The sequence below is a fragment of the Pygocentrus nattereri genome, chromosome 19 (genome assembly GCF_015220715.1).
Source record: "Pygocentrus nattereri isolate fPygNat1 chromosome 19, fPygNat1.pri, whole genome shotgun sequence".
NCBI lineage: Eukaryota > Metazoa > Chordata > Actinopteri > Characiformes > Serrasalmidae > Pygocentrus > Pygocentrus nattereri.
This window is the reverse complement of record NC_051229.1, coordinates 23438064-23460295: the sequence shown is the minus strand read 5'-3', so window position 1 is coordinate 23460295 and position 22232 is coordinate 23438064. Positions and strand designations below refer to the sequence as shown.

At 38.0% G+C, this 22232-nt stretch overlaps 1 protein-coding gene across 2 annotated transcripts in view; it reads right to left on the bottom strand.

Moving 5' to 3' along the window:
- The window catches only part of efr3a (EFR3 homolog A (S. cerevisiae)), a 100769-nt gene that overhangs the window by 16084 nt on the left and 62453 nt on the right, over nucleotides 1-22232 (bottom strand). For both annotated transcript variants that reach the window (XM_017699223.2, XM_017699222.2), the window contains 11 exons: nucleotides 21609-21687; nucleotides 15868-16003; nucleotides 11969-12136; nucleotides 10926-11040; nucleotides 10445-10496; nucleotides 7393-7565; nucleotides 4840-4915; nucleotides 3838-3999; nucleotides 3355-3486; nucleotides 2230-2297; nucleotides 1072-1199 (listed from right to left, as the gene is read on the bottom strand). In XM_017699223.2, the coding sequence (XP_017554712.1) occupies nucleotides 1072-1199; nucleotides 2230-2297; nucleotides 3355-3486; nucleotides 3838-3999; nucleotides 4840-4915; nucleotides 7393-7565; nucleotides 10445-10496; nucleotides 10926-11040; nucleotides 11969-12136; nucleotides 15868-16003; nucleotides 21609-21687 (1289 nt within the window). The remainder of the gene's footprint in view (nucleotides 1-1071; nucleotides 1200-2229; nucleotides 2298-3354; nucleotides 3487-3837; nucleotides 4000-4839; nucleotides 4916-7392; nucleotides 7566-10444; nucleotides 10497-10925; nucleotides 11041-11968; nucleotides 12137-15867; nucleotides 16004-21608; nucleotides 21688-22232) is intronic.

The following is a 22232-nucleotide window of genomic DNA, read 5'->3' as shown; positions in this document are numbered from 1 at the left end:
CTTGTATTGTATTTGCCACAATGAAACATCATTATGAGACTAATATCTGCAAGTTTTTGTTTCCCAATACAATGATTAATCAAAGTAATATTGGACTAACTAATTATGAAAGCAGTTGTGACTTGCAGCCCTAACAATATCACTGTGCTCAGACCTATTCGATGGAGAGGGGGAACAAAACTTATTTTTTTTTCCTTTATCTGTTTCTGGCAGCAATATGTCAAAATTGTGACTTTGTATATCAAAGTGATGATTTAAATACACAAAATATTGATGCAGTATATTTAAAATCATGATTTAGTTTAATAGAATCTTGACCCAATTTTTTTTACTTCCTCAGAATGACCTATTTCCTCAAAATATTTACTTACTATGTCAATATATTCACTTATTTCCTGAAAATACCCACACTATTTCAAAACAATGACTCATATCTTGTAATAATGTTCTATTATCTCAAAATAATGAATTACATCCTTGAAATGTAATAATTCATTGTTCTGACACAGAATCTCAAAATCAATGTTATATTTCAAGATGCAAAGTAAATTTTTGATGATTCTATGTCAATATTTCATGAAAGTAACTCATTATTATGAGAAAATTTGTAATTATTGTAAGTAATTCAAGTAAGTAATTATAGCATATTTTGGGATACTAAGTCAATATTTTGTGAAATTAAGTAATTATTTCTAGAAACTAAGTCAGCATTTTAAGAGAAACAAACCACAGGTGATTTTTCTCCTCTATGTGGTGGGAATGAGCTTCCAAATATATGTTGGACACTCTCAAGTAAAATCCTTGCTGCAAGGACAATTGGGGGGAAAAAATGTCACAGCTTCACGCAAGAACAAAATGCATTCTGGTGCAATCCACACATCTTTCATATATACTTACACAGCTGAAGTTCTGACTAACATATTAGAATTATTTTATACTTGGGTCTTTCTAGGGTTAAAATACTGATTCCTTGGTGCACTGTTTGGTTGAGGTGTTTGTAAATACAGCTTCATTTAGACATGGTAGAAGTTGGTGTTATAGAGAATACAGGCTATACGTGTGCATGTGTACCTGTAACTTGTGGAACATATGCTACGCCAAGTCTCTCTGCGTTGTATCCAGGTCCAGAGAGAGCATCGGCAATGTCTGTTGTCTGAAAATACATGCCACTATCCTCACGGTCCAGAGATTCAGGCAGCCTGTAATACACACAAATACATACAACCATATGCACAAAAATACTTAAAGACTACACCTTAACAGAGTTTATCTTAAAACATGATCAACTAAACTGTAGATTTCTGAAATTATTAAGGCTGTGAATCTCTAAGAACGCCCACCGAATCATTTAGTACTCCTGATGCCAAGATGCAACTAAAACAATTCTTTATGCATTTCTATTTTTGATTTCTACAAAATATAATTTTTTTCCTGTATTTTTTGCTAACAACATTTGCTGCAGCTTAGATCTACTTTATGCATTATATTTTTAATATTACCTGATTTAATTTTAATCAGATAAAATTCACATGAAATACTATTACATTAAGTAAAAAAAATAAATAATAAAAAAAAATCTTTCACTTCTTACTCTTTCAATTAAACTTTAGGCTACAACATGAGCTCTACAATTCAGCTACAGATGCCTGTAGGAAACTATTAAATATTATTTTTTCATAACTATACAACTCATATGAATGATGGATACACTTCAACATTGTGCTGCACTCTAGGAACCCTCCAGCATAGTTATTGTACTTTTGTATACTGCAGTTTTACAGTTAATCACACATTAAAAATGTAAACTTCAAGCCTAACCCAGAATAGTACCGGAATACCTTGTTTGTTACTTGGTTAGCAATGTCCAAAGCTGATTGTTAAAACAAAGCCACATTCTCACATAGGGTATGTTTACTATTGTTTCTTGCCTTTTATTTAGTATACATAATATTTGTGACCCATTAGTGCCTGCATGCATCAATGAGATTTCTTTCCTCCTCCAAGCCCAGCTGTGCTTAAGTATTGTACTATATAGTGTTATAAAAATCTGATTCTGAAGACATTTTGTGAATCTATTCAGATGTGAGTCTGATAATATTTCAAAAGAGAATTGCAATTCATCAGAATTTCTTATTTGTTTCCACGTCTAGAAATTATGCATACATATCAACTTACGAACACATAGTCTGATATGCACATGCGTACACACCTGTCTCTCTGAATACTTACACACACTTCTCTCTGAACACGTGTTCAGGCAGCAAGTAGGGAGCGTCCATATTCCTCAACTCAATGACCTACGAAGAGGAGAAGGGAAGTCAGGTGCTGTATTTATATGTGTGCTTTTGGTCATCACGAATGGATACTAACAGGCCACTGAGCACTTGCTGTCAGTCTGTAGTTTGTCACCAGCGTCTGGACGAGATCTCGGTCTAAGCTGTTTTTGTCTACGGGGAAAATAGACGATGTTTTTGAAAACTGCCCCTTTGTCCTCCATGGTTCACAGCAGCGTGGCCTCTATTTGTAATATATGTGGGGCATCAAAAGAAGATGTCTGCCAAATTTTGAACACAATCTTTTGGTATGGTAGCTGACAGATTTTTAACAAATAATTCAAAATATCTAGAAAACGTTTTCACTTTTGGAAATGACATACACTTAAATAGTTGTTAAGCTCAATGCACTAAATCATTTTGTAACAACAAAGTTCTGACAGATTATCCACATGTGCCAACTGAACTTGATCCCTAAATAAACTTTTTCAGAACATGTGAATATTCAGGAAATACGAGGAACTGTATTCAAATTTGACTTTGAACTCATATGAACCCAGTAGCTAATGTACTTTTGCATCAGTCATCACAGCAACACAAAAGGCTTAGTCACAGAACGTAGACTGCTTGCATCTTACAACACAGATGCACAGATATGCAATCGGAAAGGAACTGACAAAATCCAGACAGATGTGAAGGTATGTAGTATAACCTCCATGCTTCATTTCTAAAGCACTTCAAAGATTTATATCTTAATGCAGACAAAATGTGGAGATTGGTCAAAATTATGACCTATGGTAAATACTATGAAGATTAGTTGAATTTGCTTGAATTCTCACAAATGCAACATTGCAAGTTCCTGGGTGGTTTGCATAATGATGATTTTCAAAACTGGGATTAATTTTTTCCCCTATAGACAAAAATAACAGACCCAAAGTTCCTTATTTGGGCTTCTGGCAATAACAACATGATGCGCAAACTTCCTGGGTACAGTCAGTGTAAGACTTCACGGGTATAGTAATGAATGAAAAGTAAACCTCTGTGTGTGTGTGTGTGTGTGTGTGTGTGCGCGCACATGCACCTTGCTCACGTGCTGGCAAAAGGCGGGGTTGGCGATCATTTGGCTGAGAAAGTTGAGGTAGGCCGCTACTAGTGCCATGATGCCACAACAAATAAACATCGGCATGTTCTCCTCATTGGCTAGAGCCATATCCTACAGCCAATCACAGCACAGATTAAAAAAAATAAAAAAATAAAGACAATAAAAAAGATGTTAAATGTGTGCATCCCTACTAATCACAAAACACAGGTTTGACAGGGTACTACAGTACAGTCTTCAGGGTTCAGATTTTTGCTCTATCACCAAGCATAGTGAGTTAAGTTGGAACAAATAATCTGGATTGCTTGGAGGTTCCTGAAGACCCGTTAGAGAAACACTGCCTCTAATATACATGTGAATGGCAGTGGCCCAAATCTGAAGATGTATATAGATATAATAATATTTATAATTATAAAATAATAATAACGCCAGTTTGTGTATGTGTCTCTGTGACTGTGTGTGTACCTGCAGTGCGAGGGAGAGGCGTATGAGGTCTATGACGACCTCCTCGTTGGCCAGCTCTATAGTAAGTAGAGCCAGAGCAGTGAAGAGAAGCTCAAAGTTCTTCTGCACGTTATCCTCCTCTTTAGAGCCCAGATAAATATGCCTGTACAACTGTTGCCCATGCTATAGAGAGACAGAAAAAAATATATTTACTGTGAAATTTGTTTTGAGATTTTTGTTTTTACTTTTTTTTAACTTGCAGTGTTGTTTTATTCTTTTTTTTATTTATTTATTTTCAAGCTACAGTACTAATGCTAAAGCATCTGTATAATTTGTTATAATAAGTTTGTTTTTATATTTTATAATACGTTTATGAAAGACCATAAGGTCCAGAACAGAACACCAGTCAAATGGTCAGTTTTCGTATATATTCGTATATATTTCGTATATATATTCATGTATAATGTAACGATACAATTGTTCACTTCAGAGATCAGTTATGTGCAGACTGATGGACGGCATGCTCTATAATAAAGACTATGTCACTGCAACTCTGTCTCCTGACTATATATAGTTGTAAATCTTAAAAGAGGAGAGAGAGTGAGAGAGGGAGAGAGAGGGAGGGAGGGGGAGAGAGAGAGTGAGAGAGAGAGAGAGAGAGAGAGAGAGAGAGAGAGATCTAAACAGTATAAGAACAGTATACAAAAGTAATAAAATCAAAAGTAGTTTCTCTGTGGAATGAAACCAACTTGAAATTAAACAAACTGCTCCTCACGTTACGATGCAAAAGCATGAATGATCTGTGCTTTCAAAACCTAATGAACTGTTTTTAATCATTTGTGTTTTAATTAAACAGTTATCAGAGTTTTCATTAAAGAATCATACATAATTTCAGAGCTATTTCTCTAGCTGCAAGGTTCTGGAACTATTCCTGAGAACTTCATTGGTTTCCATAGCAGCAGTACTTGAGAAGAAGCAGGCAAATGTGTGTGTGTGTGTGTGTGTGTGTGTGTGTGTGTGTACCTTTTTCATGAAAACGACGTCTTGTTTGGAGATCTTCTCTCTCTTTATCTTCAGAGCAGCCACATTAGGAATAATTCTAGAGGATAGAATAGAGACCTTGCTATAACACACACAGATAGAAATTCTACACACAGATATTATTATTATTATTATTATTATTATCATTATAAGTTCAATTTATATAGCGCCTTTCACAAACCCAAGGACGCTTTACATCATCATCATAGAGGGGAAAAATAAAATAAAATTCACACTGCAAAGAGGAAAAAAGGAAGGTTTTTAGTAGGGATTTGAAGGAAGACAGAGAAGAGCAATTACGAAGAGTGAAAGGTAGAGAATTCCAGAGTTTGGGGGCAGCAGCACTGAAAGATCTGCCACCCATAGTAGAAAGTCTAAGTGAGGGAACTATGAGGAATCCAGTATTAGATTATCGGAGAGCACGTGAGGGACAATATAAAGAAATGAGATCAGAAAGGTATGACGGAGCCAGACCATGTAAAGCCTTGAAGGTAAGAAGAAGGATTTTGTACTTAATCCTAGAACTAATAGGAAGCCAATGCAACTGTCGATATGTAATATGTAATACTTAAGCAATAGAACACTAAAGGTCCTGTGTTATTGCTATAACATCACATAAAGCGATAACACAGGACCTTGAGTGTTCTATTGCTTTTATACAACAGTTAAATAAATAAAGTAAGTAATTAATACACTGGGCCGTGAATGTGGCATTTAATATATGTTTTAATGTTAGTGATTCCTTCCACCACATTATACAAGTAGCTTGTTGCTACATCAGAGTAACGAGCTCCACTCACTCGCTGCACAGCTGGCAGTTCGTTCTCCAGTTCCTTACACAAAATTCCAAAACTGACCAAGGGACAGTTTGGGACTTTAGTGTAGTCTCATCTTCAGGGTCTGACCAAATTGACTGTGGGTCAAATGTAATCTTTAAAATATCCATTTGTGCACAAAGTAAGAAGTAAACATATTCAAATAGCCTGAGCATCTCCTATCAAAGTCGCTGCTTGGCAACGGTGTATCAGCAGAGTGATACAGTGTTTGTGAAAAACCTGTGCTATTATTTCCCCATAACATCACAGGTTTTTCACAAATACTGTAACACTCTGCTTAGAACACTTCTCAAGCAATCAGCTTGCATGACCGAAACTTACTGTTGTATAAAGAAATATACAAAATAGGGATGCAAATTTTAATTCTGTTGACCGACAACAGACTACCATTAGTTGTGATGCAAGAGAGCAAAATATCAGTTAAAAAATAAAGCTCCAATTCTATTGACTGAGCAATGTTTAAAATACATCTGTTGAACTCTATATTAATGCACAGAAGAACATAGTACCAAGGCCAGGCTTATGCATGTATATGAAAGCAGCCTGAAACCTTATTAAATTCCAAGTTTTGTTTAAATGGTTATGAATAAATAACAAAAACTTATAAGTTAACAAAGACTCAAATATATAATGATAGACTACTGAAAGTCTAAATTCTAAGTATCAAAGATGTATTAAACAAACATAAATGCCATGACCAGTGCTAGCTGTAGCTCAGTGTAACTCAGGAGTTCTTGCCACCCCCCACATACCTCTCTATAATCATAGAATCTATAATCACAGCCATGTGTGATTTCCTCATGTCTCCCATCCCACTTTCTCTTGGAGAATATGAGCAAAATGGTTTGTTTTATCTCTTGTGAATGCTTACTTTCACTTATACTACACTATTTCAGCTGTGCTACAGCAGGGTGTCCCATACACAGGCTGCAATTCAGCACCCCCCCTCCAAAAGTACACTATGTGGCCAAAAGTATGTGGACTCCTGACCAGATGCTACACAAGCTTGTCTCATTCCAAAACCATGGGCATTAATAAGAAGTTGACACCCCATTTGTGGCTATATGACCTTCCACTCTTTTGAGAAGGCTTTCCACAAGGCTTTGGAGTATACCCATAAAGGCAAAACAGCATTTGTGAGGTCAGACACGAATGTTGGATGAGAAGGCCTGACTCAAATTCAGTGTTTGAATTCATCCCAAAGGTGTTTAGTGAGATTGAGGTCACGCTTTGTGTAGGTCACTGGAGTTTCTCCACACCAAGCCAGGCAAACCATGTCTTTATGGACAGAAAAAATGTTTCTGTATAATAAAGCATAAACATTACTGAGCCCAAAACCTGAAAAACAGCCTGAGACCATTATCCCTACTCTACCAAACTTTACTGTTGACACTATGCATTGCGGTAGGTCCTGGCATCTACCAAACCCAGAATTGTCCATAAGAGTGCCAGATTGTTAAGTATGATTCATTACTCCAGAGAACACATTTTACACCAGAATCCAGCAGTGGTGTGCTATAGACCACTAAAGCTGACACTTGGTATTGCACACAGTGATGTGCAGCTGTTTTTTAAACTGAGCACTTCTATAATACATATATAATAAAAACAAGCACACAAGCAGATGTACACTCAATCAGATAAGCTCAAATTCATGCACATACACTTTCAAACACAAACAAAAAGACTGGAAATGTACCGGATGCCACGGAGTTTGGCTCGGTTGTCATGGCGATCAATGATGTTGTGAAGGATCTCAAGAACAAGCTGCCGTAGCTCACTGTCCTCCATCAGAGAGATGGAGCAGAGGGGCTCCAGAAACGCTGCTGGCAAACCTGCACTCATCGTCTTGCATTTAAAACCAGACGTCACCTACACAAACAGGAGCATGTGATCATTATTCAGATAACATATTACACCAACATAAAATATGACACACCCTTACAGTCTGATAAATAATTTAATTATGAATTGCAATGAATAACTATTCAATCAAGTAGTTCATTAACAGTAGGATATGGCTGTCAAGCAACACAATGGCCATCATAATTATTTTTAATAACTTTGTGTATTAAAATAGAGTTCAATTCATGTCGTGTTGTTTGTACAACCCCAATTCCAATAAAGTTGGGACATTGTGTAAAACATAAATAAAAACAAAAGACAATGAATTGCAAATCCTTTTCAACCTATATTTAACTGAATACACTACAAAGACAAGATATTCAATGTTCAAATGGATAAACTTTACTGTTCTTTGCAAATATTCACTCATTTTGAATTTGATACCTGCAACATGTTCCAAAGAAGTTGAGACAGGGGCATGTTTACCACTGTGTTACATCACCCTTCCTTTTAACAACACTTAATAAGCATTTGGGAACAGAGGACACTAATTGTCGGAGCTTTGTAGGTGGAATTCTTTCCCATTCCTGGGGCTTCCATTGTCGTATTTTGCGCTTCATAATGCGCCACATGTTTTCAATGGGACACAGGTCTGGCAGGCAGGCCAGTCTAGTACCTGCACTCTTTTACTACGAAGCCACACTGTTGTAACATATGGATGTAACGGGGTAACGTACATAAACATTTTATGTAATTTCCTTTTCTGCCTATAAAGGTCTGTGTTCTAAGAGCATGCGACATGAGTGAGTGGTAATGACACAACCAAAATGCTCAGAATCTAGCTCTCTAAACCAGCTGCGAAACTAATCCATGAAGTGGAAAAAAGGACAGATCTCAACGGCCATTCCAGTAAACAACTTGGAGGGAAATTGCTAAAGTGCTGGAAGGTTAGTTAGATAAAGGAGACTTAGCAAATGCAGGTTAGCCAATACTGATCTTGCCCAACACTAAGGTGGTACAGAGCTATTCCAAGTTTGCCTCAAACTACATAATGACAGCTCTGGCTAAGACAGCTATTTTCTCATAAGTCTGTGATTTGTTTGATTTGACGTGAAGCACGCATTTGGTATTTCCAGTGTAGACATCCTGAGGGTTTTGCAAAACAATACATTTGGATGCTCACTGTGAGGACACGGTTAGAACCGCTCTATACTATTGGCAGCATAAAGTGAGGAAGTTGCATAAGCAAACATGAAGAAGTAGTTGCTATCTAAAACCCATTCTGAATAAAGAAAATAAAACGTAGCCACTTTACCCCAAAAAAGTAGCCTGCCACCAGTAGCATGTGGTTTATTTCATGCTTGCCTTCTTTACATCCTTGCCTGCCTAAGGCCAAGACATCACTTGGGTGACCAAAAGTTTAAACCTAGGTTGGGGGGAAACCCATCCACTTCCAGGTCTGCAGACTGGACTCACTGGATGTTGTGATTTGGCATAACTGTCAAGACTTGTGGCCACAGTACTGGTTTAACTCTGGATGTAGATAAGCAAATAAGTTTCCTAATGTTCTGTATTACTAGCTAGCATTGTCTCAGTTGCATTTATTACAGAGAATACAAGACAGTGTGCTGGCTAACTAGCTACCCACAGGAATTATTTAGACTGCACTTGCCGTTAAAGCTGACCTTAGTTTAGTATGTGCACCTGTACAAAGATTTTTAAGGAGGGTTCAAAACCACTCACCAGTTCCTTACAAGAATTAATCAGAAAGTTTATTTTTTATGATAATGCTTAAAAAGACTGTTTCCTCTTTTTTCCTCCATCACTCTGTTGTTAAGTTTTATTAAATATGCAAATGAAATAAATATGTATGCAATAGTGCAAAGTATTAATAAATAAATCACAATAATAAAAAAGAAGGCTTTATAAAATGCAGTTATTGCAGTAGAACATGTCTTGACTTTTCTTATCCTTAATGAATGCTTGAATAATTCAGACATTATTCACTTGAAAATCTGAAAATGAAAACATTTGGTACTTGCAGCCTTACAAAAATGTAGTTTTGATATTTATCAGTGGTACGCTTATTAGTGCCATAGTTAGTTACCCACTGTGTCTTTCTACTGTAGAGGCTGATTTTAACCCTTTATTATGCCCTTTTTGTCTTGTATGAATCTGTACACCCTACAGAATAAACCTAGACAATGATATATCAATAGAGGTGGGAAAAAAGCCACATCATTCCCTAACTAAATGCCATGACAGAACATGCAAATGAGGCTCTTCTGGCAGAGAACAATTAACATGTTTCGTCTCCATAGCAACTGATGACTAAGTCAGGGAACCTAATCGAGGTAATTATCGTTCCCCGAGTTCTTTAACCAGTGGTTCATTCGCGGCTGTTTAAGGTGACAAGCAAGAAAGCAGAACTAAAAAACAATTACAGGCAAGAAAATATGAGTTGTTGTTATACAAATATACACAAACAAAAACTGGTGAGTTTTGACAGACAGGTTTTTGCTCTTCAGTCCCAGCTGCAGCTGTATACTTGCTCGCTCGCTCACTTGCTCACACACACACACACACACACACACACACACACACACACACACACACACACACACACACACACACACACACACACAGTGGGTGGCTGTAATGTCAGAGAGGCAGCGCCAACAGTCCACACCTGCGTCACTTGTCTCTCTTGCCTGCGTCCCCAAGCCGAGACACACATATAGGAAGAACCAGACAGTACAAGCAAGTTACAGAGCTAATGCACCACACCTAGCAAAGAGCAGCATGACTAATATTCACTGACAGATGTGACGCATACATGCCAGTGCTTATGTCCATGTTAATAAGCCCGACAAACAATTTGAGAGTTCAAGTGAGAGGAAATGTACCATAATGAGAGAACTGAGGAGCATCGTCTGAATCCTCTTGGTACCCTGGTGCCTGGGAGCGGGAGCGAGAGCACGCGAGAGAGAGAGAGAGAGAGAGAGAGAGAGAGAAAGAGAGTAATGTAGTTTAAAAGAAGTTTTTCTAGCTTTTCACTCTATAGAGTTAAAAGAGTTTTCTTTCAAATTTCACTCTGGATAATGATCATTAAGATAGACATCTTTAGCATTAAGTTGAGACACCCTTTTAAACAATTGAGTACAGTAGATTTTGACCTCTATGTACTATGTGTAATGAAAACGTAAAGCTAAATTTAGTTAACAACCCCCAAATTTTCAAAGAACAGCAACAACCATGTGTAAATTAACAGCATGATGTCAGCATATCTTACTGCCCATCCATAAGCCAACGCTGAAAACAGTGTTTTCAGAAATCCCCACTCTGGAGTCTCCATTTCTTGCACACAAGCTACATACAGTCTCTTACCCAATTTTGACAGTGTCCAGAGTGTGGCAGGGTGTTCCATATACCGGAACCTTCCCCATGATGAACATCATCACCTCAGCTCGCTGATAATCTGGTAGATTACCTCCAAAAAACCCTGAAGACACATACACAGAAGCACACAGGCATACCATATGTAAAAACTTCTAAATGTAATAATAATATATATATATATATATATATATATATATATATATATATATATATATATATATATATATAAAACATTATGTAGTGTCTAAAGAGAAAGTGTTAGTGCTTTGATGCTTAACCCTCTACTGCACGCATGAGAATTGAAAGAAAAAAACTTTTTATTCACTTTTCTTGTATGAAATCAAACTAATTATTAAATTTAAAAATATTTTTAAACAATAATGTGTGCTGGGGTATTTTCGGGGTATGTTGCCCTGTGGCAACATTGTGTGATAATGAGAAGAAATTATATAAAACTGTCCTCCCTGAAGTGACTGGCTGAATCCATTCGACTGCCCTACAATGTTACTTCTAGGCAACATACTTTTGGCATATTTTCGAGAAAAAAGATACTGAAAGTTAAAAAATTTACATTTACATTTATGGCATTTGGCTGACACTCTTATGCAGAGTTACAATTTGATCATTTTACACAGTTAGGTGAGGGTAGTGTTAGGAGTCTTGTCCAAGGACTCATTTGTATAGTGTAGGGTGTTTACCCAGGCGGGGGGGTGAACCTAGTCTACAGTGTAGAAGGCAGAGGTGTTACCTAATACACTAACACCAACCCACTACACTACACAAACCAACAACCAAAAAGAGAGGTTTAAAAGTGTCCATTGAGAGATAATATGACCAAATACATCTTTTTATTGACTTACTCAAACTCTTCCCTTTATTATTAACCCTGTCATTGTCGTTAAATATGTATAATGTCAGTGTAAAGTAAGGAAAATGGGTTTGTTGCCTCATTGTGCAAGAGAGGCTTAAGTTGTTTGACCCAGTGTTGGTAACATTAGGGATCAGAGTTGAAAGCTGAGAGGTTCACTGACCGATGGTCTGGATGATGGCGTTTTGGACAATGCGCTCCTCGTTCTCTTTTCCACGGCCGGATGAAAGACTCGTACCAGAATTCCTCCGGGAGCCCTCACCCAGCTCAAAATCTACACTCATCCGCAGGTGCTTCAACAAAGTGTTGAAAACCTCCAACACAGTGGGGCCTTGAGGAACACACATACACACACATGCACAAACATATTAGTATGAGCATATTAATCACTGCCACCATCATAACAAAACCTTGTAACTCCAGAATGGTAACTATTAGGGAGCTGGAAAAATGTTACTAACTTTAATGTACAGTACTGTGCCAAATGTAATTTTTTTTCTAATTTTAGTCATCTTTTTACATAATTTAAATGGGGCAGCTGTCATTTACATAATGTGAATATTTCATGATGAATGTGCTAATAGTGATGTTCCAAAATGATATATTTAAAAGACAATTTCACAGAAGCTTCAAGAACTAAATATAATATCACACTTTACAGTATTTAGTGTATACACCGCTTGCCTTTATTGCAGCTTCCATTCTTTTTTGGAAGAATTCCTTTTAAAGAAATTTCACACCTCCAAATTCCAAATTTTCTTCTTTTTTGTCCATTTTCTATTCTCAGTAACAGCTTCTTGACAGCTACACATTCTTGCAGGCATATGACATTGAGTTGTCTTCTTACAGTGGAAGGATGGACAGAAACACCTGTGGATTTTATCTGAAGCAAAAGTGGAGCTTGATTTTCTCCTCTCTCCCAAAGACAAAAGCTAATGGTGACTGTTTTGATGGTCTGCTAGGTCTTTTGCTGTTAAGAGTCCCATTTTCTTAATTGTTTTTTGAAAACTTTTTTCTTGGTATTAATATCAAACTTAAATTTTTTTTTTTCTTTATTCTTGTGATTTCCTTCTGAATGTAAGTTAGCATATATCTAATTTCAGAAGTAGCTCCTTTAGTTAGTTTAGATGCACATGCAAACATCATGTGCAAGGCAGCTGAGGGGAGTTTGGTTAGTTGCTTGTTGTGAATGTTAGTTTCTCTTAGTACTAAAATGCACTTGTCATTTTACAAAAGGTTAAAAAGTAAAAAAAATAAATAAAAGAATGGACTTACAAGATTTTGATATGACAGTGATGAAACATCACCAGATGATACTAAAGGCAAGGCTTTGGTAGACTAGACTAGATGCACAAGACTGTTACTATTGCTAACTGTTCTCTAACTATCAAATCATCTACTTTCACACGATCGAGGTGCCAAATATTATGTTCTAGAAAAACTCATGGTAACACACTTTCATATTGTTCACATATGCCACATGTAAATGGATCAAAGTAAATGCAATTACAATTCTGCAGATAATTTCTTTAGCAACAAAAAACTCCCACAATCATCACTATCCCATAATAACCTAACCTAAAGGAAAGCAGCCATCCCACTAAACTTAAGTGTAGTTACTATACAGTACAACTAGGGGGAGACAACTGGCAACAACAGAGCAAACCATCAACGCCTTCAGCCAAAAGCAAATGTCCTACATGGCCATTTTTGACCTCCAGTCCACCTCCAGTCCACTACAGCATCAATGTCATTCAGTGTCAATATTATGCCAGATGGCTCCAACAACTGGAAATTAGGGTTCTCTCTATATACACAAACACACACATATATAAATATATATACACTCACCAGCCACTTTATTAGGTTCAGTTGCTTGTTAACACAAATAGTTAATCAGCCAATCACATGGCTGCAACTCAATGCATTTAGGCATGTAGAAGTGGTCAAGACAACTTGCTGAAGTGCAGACCGAGCATCAGAATGGGGAAGAAAGGTGATTTGAGTGACTTTGAACGTGGCATGGTTGTTGGTGCCAGACGGGCTGGTCTGAGTATTTCAGAAACTGCTTATCTACTGGGATTTTCACACACAACCATCTCTAGGGTTTACAGAGAATGGTCCGAAAAAGAGAAAATATCCAGTGAGCGGCAGTTGTGTGGACGAAAATGCCTTGTTGATGTGAGAGGTCAGAGGAGAATGGGCAGACTGGTTCGAGATGATAGAAAGGCAACAGCAACTCAAATAACCAATCAAAATATCTGAGGAATGTTTCCAACACCTTGTTGAAAGTCTGCCACAAAGAATTAAGGCAGTTCTGAAGGCAAAAGGGGGTCCAACCTTTTACTAGCAAGGTGTGGCTAATAAAGTGGCTGGTGAGTGCATATATATATATATATATATATATATATATATACACATACACAGACACACACACACATATATATATATATATATATATATATATATATATATACATATACACACACACACACACACACACACACACATATATATATATATATATATATATATATATATATATATAAGTTGTCTATATATATATAAGTTTTATATATATATATATAAGTTTTATATATATATATATATATATATATATATATATATATATATATATATATATATATATAAATTTTTTTCTTTTGCAAAATTCCTCAATTTATCTAAAGAGGTGAAATTGTGTCAGCATTAATATAGATGAGACACTGGCTCTCCTCCCCGGCCTTGGAAACATTTTATTGGTGAATAAAAGAACATTATTTCTAACCTCTGAGACAGGAAATTCAATAACAAATCACCGGCTCCCTATTGGGTTACACACAAATACAATGGGGTCATGAGTTGTTCAATTTTCCTCTTCAAAGCTGAGAAATAATGGCCTTCAGACAGAAAGCTCTCATTGTATTCCCTATAGTCACCCTTCATTTCATTTCAATAAAGGCCTTTGATCTTGATAATTAGCTCTGCACTACACCAAACAAAACAATTCAACATTTCCAAACACTGATGCAATTATCTGTGTAACCGGGGCTCAAACGATGATGGACTGGGAATTTTGGGGAAAAAAAAAAAAAGGCTGTTGTGCAGAACCTTTAACTAATCAAATAGCAAATCAATGCTGATCATTAGTTGATAAGCAGCCAGCTTATCCTCCTACAGAAAACACCCTTTACATCCCAAAAAGAGCAATTCAGAACAGCAAGCTCAGAGAAACAGGCTGAAGGTTTGAAAGGTTCTGCTGTGCAACCTACCCAACCAGAGATTGGGTGGAGTGCAGGGTGGATTAACAAATGTGCAAGCACTTTGACTTTTAGGAGCTGTTAGGCCTGAGAGATAAAGGTGAAGAAAGAAGGAAAAAAAGAAAGAAAGAGTGAAAGAAAGAGGGACAGGTTGAGAAAGAATGCAAGAAAGGGAAAAAGAGACACAAGTGAGAAAGAAAGAGAAAAGAAAGAGAAAGACAGAAAGAATAAACAAATGCATGAAAGAGAAGTGGAAAAAGAAAAGAGAAGAAAACAAGCATGAAAGAGTAAGTGAAAGAGAAATGAGACAGAGAAAGAAAGAGAAAAATATATAAAGATATTTATATATGGATACACACACATATGAATGCATACACACACATACATTTATAAAAGAAAATGAAAGAAAGAGAAAGAAAAAACAGTGAAAAGACAAAAGGAAGGGAAAAGAAAGAATGGAAAAAAGATAAGCAGAGAGAAAAGAAATACAGAAAAAAGAAAAAGAGAAAAGAGAGAAACAGATATGTTAGGAGAAAACAAACAGAATAACATGCAGAAACAGAGTGCAAACAGATTTCAGTTATTTGTGTCTTGTAAGCTGTAAGATTTATGATGAGTTAAGGCAGCAGGAAAAAGAGGATGACAGAACAATGGCAAGATGACAAGAAAATCACCTACAAACAACAAAGCGTGCCATGATTTTTCAATCAAAAAATTAGGATCAACACTTCAAAGCAGCTGTCTTGTCTTAACACACACACACACACAAACACACACACACACACGCACACACATATCTTACCAATGGAGCCCTTGGCTGCTATGGCCACCGTCTCCAGCAAAACCTGAACGATACCTGCCCGCACACGAGGAGTGTTCTTACTATGTGTGTCCAGGTGATTGAGCACCTGCTGGATTACATGATGTGAGTGCTGGGCCTGAAACACAAACACACAGCTTTTTTTTTTTTTTAAATACAGTACCATGAAGTGGAAACATACATGTTCCATGTGTTACACATACCTGCCATGTCAAAACCTCCTAATTTCATTTTATGTAGGTATTTTTATTTTTTGCTGTCAAATAATTAAAATAATGAATTGCATTTAATAGCATTAGTGTAGTTTACTGTAATAAACCACATTAATTTATTTGCACCAATCTGACCAATTTAGAAGGTAGTGTATTTTGGTATGGATGCAGGAATGGCTATGCATGTTTGTTTGGGCACCCTTGGTTTTGTTGATTGTCTAAGTAAATCATCTACAAAGAACACATATCTACATAATTAATGCAATTACAGTTCATTTGCTGAAGGTAATTTATTAAAAAACAAACAAAAACAAAATTACACTGCTTTATAGGCAGTGGGAGATTGAGGGGAGGCCCTTGGTGGCCTAGGCCCCTGCAGCAAAAACTGGGTCTTGGTACGCATAATGTAATCTCCCTTGGGGGGGTTGGGGGGTGGGGGGGGTTGGGTTGTTGGAGCTTGTGTAGGAGGTTGAGAGGTACCAACTAGATATAGTTGGGCTCACCTCCACCCACAGTGTCAGCTCGGGAACGAAACTCCTGGATAGGGGTTGGTCCCTCTCCTACTCAGGGGTTGAGGGGCATCTCACACAGGGTGAGAGGCGCAAGGCAGGTGTATGGATACTCATGAGTCCCCGGCTGGCAGCCGTGCAGTTGGATTTTGTCCTGGTGGACGAGAGGATCACCTCAATGCGAATTAAAATCACAGAGAGGAAAACTCTCACTGTTGTCTGTGCTTACGCACCAAACAACAGGTCAGAGTATTCTGCCTTCTTGGAGCATGTGGGCGGGGTTCTGGAAAGGGTCCTGTCTACAGGCTCCATAGTCTTACTGGGAGACTTCAATGCTCACGTTGGCAATGACTGGGAGACTTGGAGCGGCGTGACTGGGAAGAACGGCCTGCCCAATCTATACCCGGAAAGACCGTCTGAGGCCCCTGTTTGGAATGATTTCAATTCCCGCCTCCAGGATAGCTTTTCTCATGTCCCGGGGGAGGTAGAGGACATGGAGTCTGAATGGACCCTGTTTAAAACCTCCATTGTGGAAGCTGGCAAGCGTAGCTGTGGCCAAAAGCTTGTAGGTGCCTGTCCAGGCAGTGACCCAAGAACCCCCTGGTGGACACCGGTGGTGAGGGAGGCCGTCAAGCTGAAGAAAGAGGCCTTTAGGGACTGGATGGCCCGAAGGACTCCCAACTCAGCAGATAGGTATCAACAGGCAAAAAAGGTGGCAGCTGCAACTGTGGCAGAAGCAAAATCCAGGGCATGGGAGGAGTTTGGTGAAGCCATGGAAAAAGACTTTCGGTCAGCCTCAAGGAGGTTCAGGACAACTGTCAGGTGACTCAGAAGCAGTCGGGGTGGCTGCGCTAAAGCTGTATTCGGCAAGGGTGGAGAAACTGTGACTTCAAATGAGGATATTGTCAGTCAGTGGAAGGAGCACTTTGAGGAATTTCTTAATCAGGGAGACATGCCTCCCTCACAGGAGTCAGCACCAGAGGCTTCTGGCGTGTCAAACTCCACTTCCCTGGTCACTGAGGTAGTTGCAAGCTCCTCAGTGGCAAGGCACAGGGGGTGGATGAGATTCATCCAGAGATGCTTAAGGCTCTAGATATTGTGGGGCTGTTGCGGGCTAAGATGCCTCTGCAATATTGCATAGACTTTGGGAACGGTACCCTAGGACTGGCAGACAGGGGTGGTGGTCCCCATTTAAAAAAAAAGAAAAAAAGGGGACCAACGATCAGGGTATCACACTGCTCAGCCTCCCTGGGAAAGTCTATGACAAGGTGCTGGAAAGTAGACTTTATAGGTGCTGGAAAGTAGACGACCAATAGTTGAACCTCAGATTGAGGAGGAAAAATGTGGATTCCGTCCCTGCCGTGGAACAATGGACCAGCTTTTCACCCTCTCACGAATTGTTGAGGGGGCATGGGAATTTGCCAACCCAGTCTACATGTGTTTTGTGGATTTGGAGAAGGCTTATGACCATGTTCACAAAGATATCTTTTGGGAGGTCTGTGTTTGTATACTCGGTATTAAGTCAGACTCTTTCAGTGTTGGCATTGGACTCCGCCAGGGTTGTGCCCTGTCTCCACTCCTACTCGTGATATTCATGGACAGAGTGTCAAGGCGTAGCCAGGGTCAGGAGGGCATTATGTGTGGAGGCCAGAGGGTGGCGTCTCTGCTATTTGCAGATGATGATGTTCTTTTGGCTGGATCACATGGTGATATAACTAGCAAAAGTTATAGCACATTTTATATTTTGTTTTTTATGTTTTATTTTTTTCCAATATGTTAAACATGCAAATTATTCATGGAAATGGCAGCAATAAACCATCTTTAGGTCTGTTCAATGTAGAGGATGTGATAACTTATTTTATTAACTTTTATTTTACCGAGAATCAAATGTAATTTGACCAGAGGTGTTCAAAGTTTTATGCACAATTTTATTTATTACTTTCAATAACTTAACTCGAACCTGAACATGAAAACATGTGAATGCAGGGTGACCATGAAAATAAGGCAAAAGCAGTAGCTAAATTTCATCACTGAAATCCAGTGAGAGCAACAGTGGCTGCATGCGCCATCTCCACTGCGACTGTATCTCTCTTGGTCTGGGATGTCTTTGTTACTTCTTGTTCCAAGACGATATAAAGCTGTACACCATTTCTTTTGACAGTTTGTTGCTTGTGGATTTATTTGTTGATTTGAAGGTGTCCAGAGCATAGCAACAGCATGGCAGTATCTAGGTCTCAGGGTGGAGCTGTGGATGGGTTGAAGAGTCAAAAGTCTGTGGAAACCTGAATGTAAGCAAAGGGGTCTTATTTATAAATATAAAATTGAAGATAATTTGATTTAACACTTTGTCACTGCATAACTCCATGTGTGTTACTTCATAGTGTGATGTGTTCACTATTATTCTAAAACATGCAAAATAGTAAAAGTAATGAAAACCCTTCGATGAGTAAGGGTGACTAAACTTCTCATTGCTACTGTACATTATGTGAACATTTCATAGTGAATAGAACAACAAAAAATTATGCAAAGTCACTGGGAATAAAATCTTATTTAAAATGTTTTGTATTTTCAGTAGAACATCATCAACAGACGAATTGTACTTTACATTAAATCTTGACCCCAGTGAATTGTCAAGCTACAAACCTATTTCCAACATATCATTTATTTTTTAGAAAAAGCTGTAGCCCAGCAATTCTGTTCCTATCTACATAAGAACAACATATATGAAAAATTCCAATCTGGCTTTAGGCCCCACCATAGCACAGAGACGGCTCTAGTTAAGATAACAAATGATCTTCTTCTTGCCTCTGATCAAGGCCACGTATCTCTGCTGGTACTACTGGATCTAAGTGCAGCTTTTGACACTATAGATCATTCTATTCTCTTAGACAGACTACAAAACACGGTTGGAATTAGAGGAATAGTGTTATCCTGGTTCACATCCTACCTCACTGACCGGTTTCAGCTCATACAATTAAATAATGTATCATCTAATTATACAAAAGTGAAATATGGCGTTCCACAAGGTTCTGTTTTAGGTCCTCTGTTAGTCACATTATACATGTTACCATTAGGCTTAGTTATAAATAGACATGGAATTAGTTTCCACTGCTATGCTGATGATACACAGCTGTACATATCAGCCAAACCAGATGATAAATCCAGATTAAATAAAATAGAAGATTGTGTAAAACATAAGAAACTGGATGCTGCAGAATTTCCTTCTTTTAAACCCAGATAAAACAGAAGTTCTTGGTCCAAAGGCTGCTCGGAATAAATGCTCAGATTTAATATTAAATCTTGCTGACTTCTCTGTAATGCCTGGTTCAGTAGTTCATCTTGGTGTGACGATTGATTCAGATCTAACGTTTAATCAACACATAGGTAATATTACAAGGACAGCATTTCTTCTCCTCTGAAACATTTCAAAGTTAAGAAATGCATTATCCCTACATGACACTGAAAAATTGGTACATGCCTTTATAACTTCAAGGCTAGACTACTGTAATGCAGTGTTGTCAGGATGCTCCAATAGGAACCTAAATAAACTGCAATTAGTTCAGAATGCTGCAGCTAGAGTACTCACTAAAACCAGGAAATTTGATCACATCAGCTCAGTTTTATCAGCATTACACTGGCTTCCTATCAAATTCTGTATTGACTATAAAATTCTCTTACTGATTATTATGAACCACCTCGCTTACTCAGATCCCAGAATGCTGGTTTTCTACTTGTTCCTAAAATTCAGAAGACTTCAATGGGTGGAAGAGCTTTTTCTTACAAAGTCCCCAAATTGTGGAATAATCTCCCAGTTAATGTTTGGGACTCTGACACAGTCTCAACCTTTAAGTCTAGACTGAAAACATATTTGCTTAGTTTAGCTTTTGATAATTAGCCTTCCCCTTTAGATAAAGGCAGCAGATCCAGGGGTTCATGGGCATGAGGATTGTTGATGGTGGAGTGGGGGGGGTCCCAGTGTCTCAGGGTACTCTCATATCTATGTTATCTTTTGGTTCTCTCCTTTTAGTTTATGCTGTTATAGTCAGATCTGCCAGAGTCATCAACCACACTCATATTTATTACAATCATACTCCTGAGTAGAACTAATTTTGTCTCTTTACTCTTCCTAAGATAATGACTGCCCTCCCATCCTGCTGAAGACTGACCATCAGGGCCTCCTCCTCACCATCACCAACCTGCTCTCCTGTTCATTTGCGCAAGCTCCAAACACCCTCAATTACATCACTGTGCCATCCAGATGTACCAGCATTGAGATAGGGTGGGACTGTTTCAGCTCATTCCCACTTTTCATAAAGACTCAGTCAGAAACGGACTCTACCAGTGCAGTTTCTAAAGCTTTACCATCCAGTGTTCAAACAGAGATCCTCTTAGCTTTTATTTGGTATTTAGCTTATTAAATTGTAAATACTGTTTGACCAGAGGAGGATGGGTCTCCCCTTGTGAGTCTTGGCTCCTCCCAAGGTTTCTTCCCCCAGACTGAGGTGAGTTTTTTCTTTCCACCATCGCCTCTGGCTTGCTCACTGGGGCATATGTTATAACTGTATGTTTTCAAACTTCTGTAAAGCTGCTTTGTGACAACATTGTTGTAGAAAGCGCTATACAAATAAACACACTGAATTGAATTAAATGTAGTTAATGTAGAAGTACTTTAAAAAGTGAGGGGGATAGTTTCTCTTAATTATCGCTTAACAATGACATTTACATAGGAACATAAATGTCTTGCACTCACACACAGCCTGACGTACACACACAAGCACACAGACGCACATAAGCACACACACACTCTTTCTGTCGCCCACACACATTCAAACAAACCTCTTTAAACACTTTTTGTAGATGTGAATCGATTGTCTCTTATCTTTAATAGGTGCTGTTGAACACCTGGGATCAGCAGGCAAGAAAATCAAAGAAAAAGAGGGGGTGGAGCAGAACAGAGCGAGATAGGGAGTGCAAGAGGAAGGAAGAGATTGTGCTGTCTTGCCTGTATTGAGTACATTATGATCCTGAAGCAGGACACTGCAAATTCATTTGGATCCCACAAACGATGATTATCCAGATGCCTAAAAGAGGGGAAGAGAGAAATTAAGAGTGAGTAAGAGAGAGACAGAGAGAGAGAGAGAAAGAAAGAAAAACGTGGTTTACATCACACATACACACTTTCTTCTTAATTAAGGCCTGACTGAATTTTAAAAGAAAGAAAGAAAGAAAGAAAGAAAGAAAGAAAGAAAGAAAGAAAGGGAGGAAGGGAGAAACAGTGAAAAAACAAAGAAAGAAAAAAAGAAGGGCAAAGAAAGAAAGACCAAGGAAGGGAGGAGAAAAAGAAAGAGAAAGACAAAGGGAGGGAAAAAAGAAAGAAAGAAAAAAAAGAAAAAAGCAGGGGAAAGAAAAAAAAGAAGGACAAATGGAGGAATGAAAGAAAGAAAGACAAAGAGAGGGAAGAGAGAAGGAAGAGAAAAACTGAAAAAGAAAGAAAAAAGTAAAAGGAAAAGAAAAAGGGAGTAAAAGAGAAAAAGAGAGAACGTATAAAAGAAAAAAGGGCTGTCAGGAATGTGACTTACTCCATACAGAATAACAGCAGTTACCACCATAAAGATCCCCAAACTGT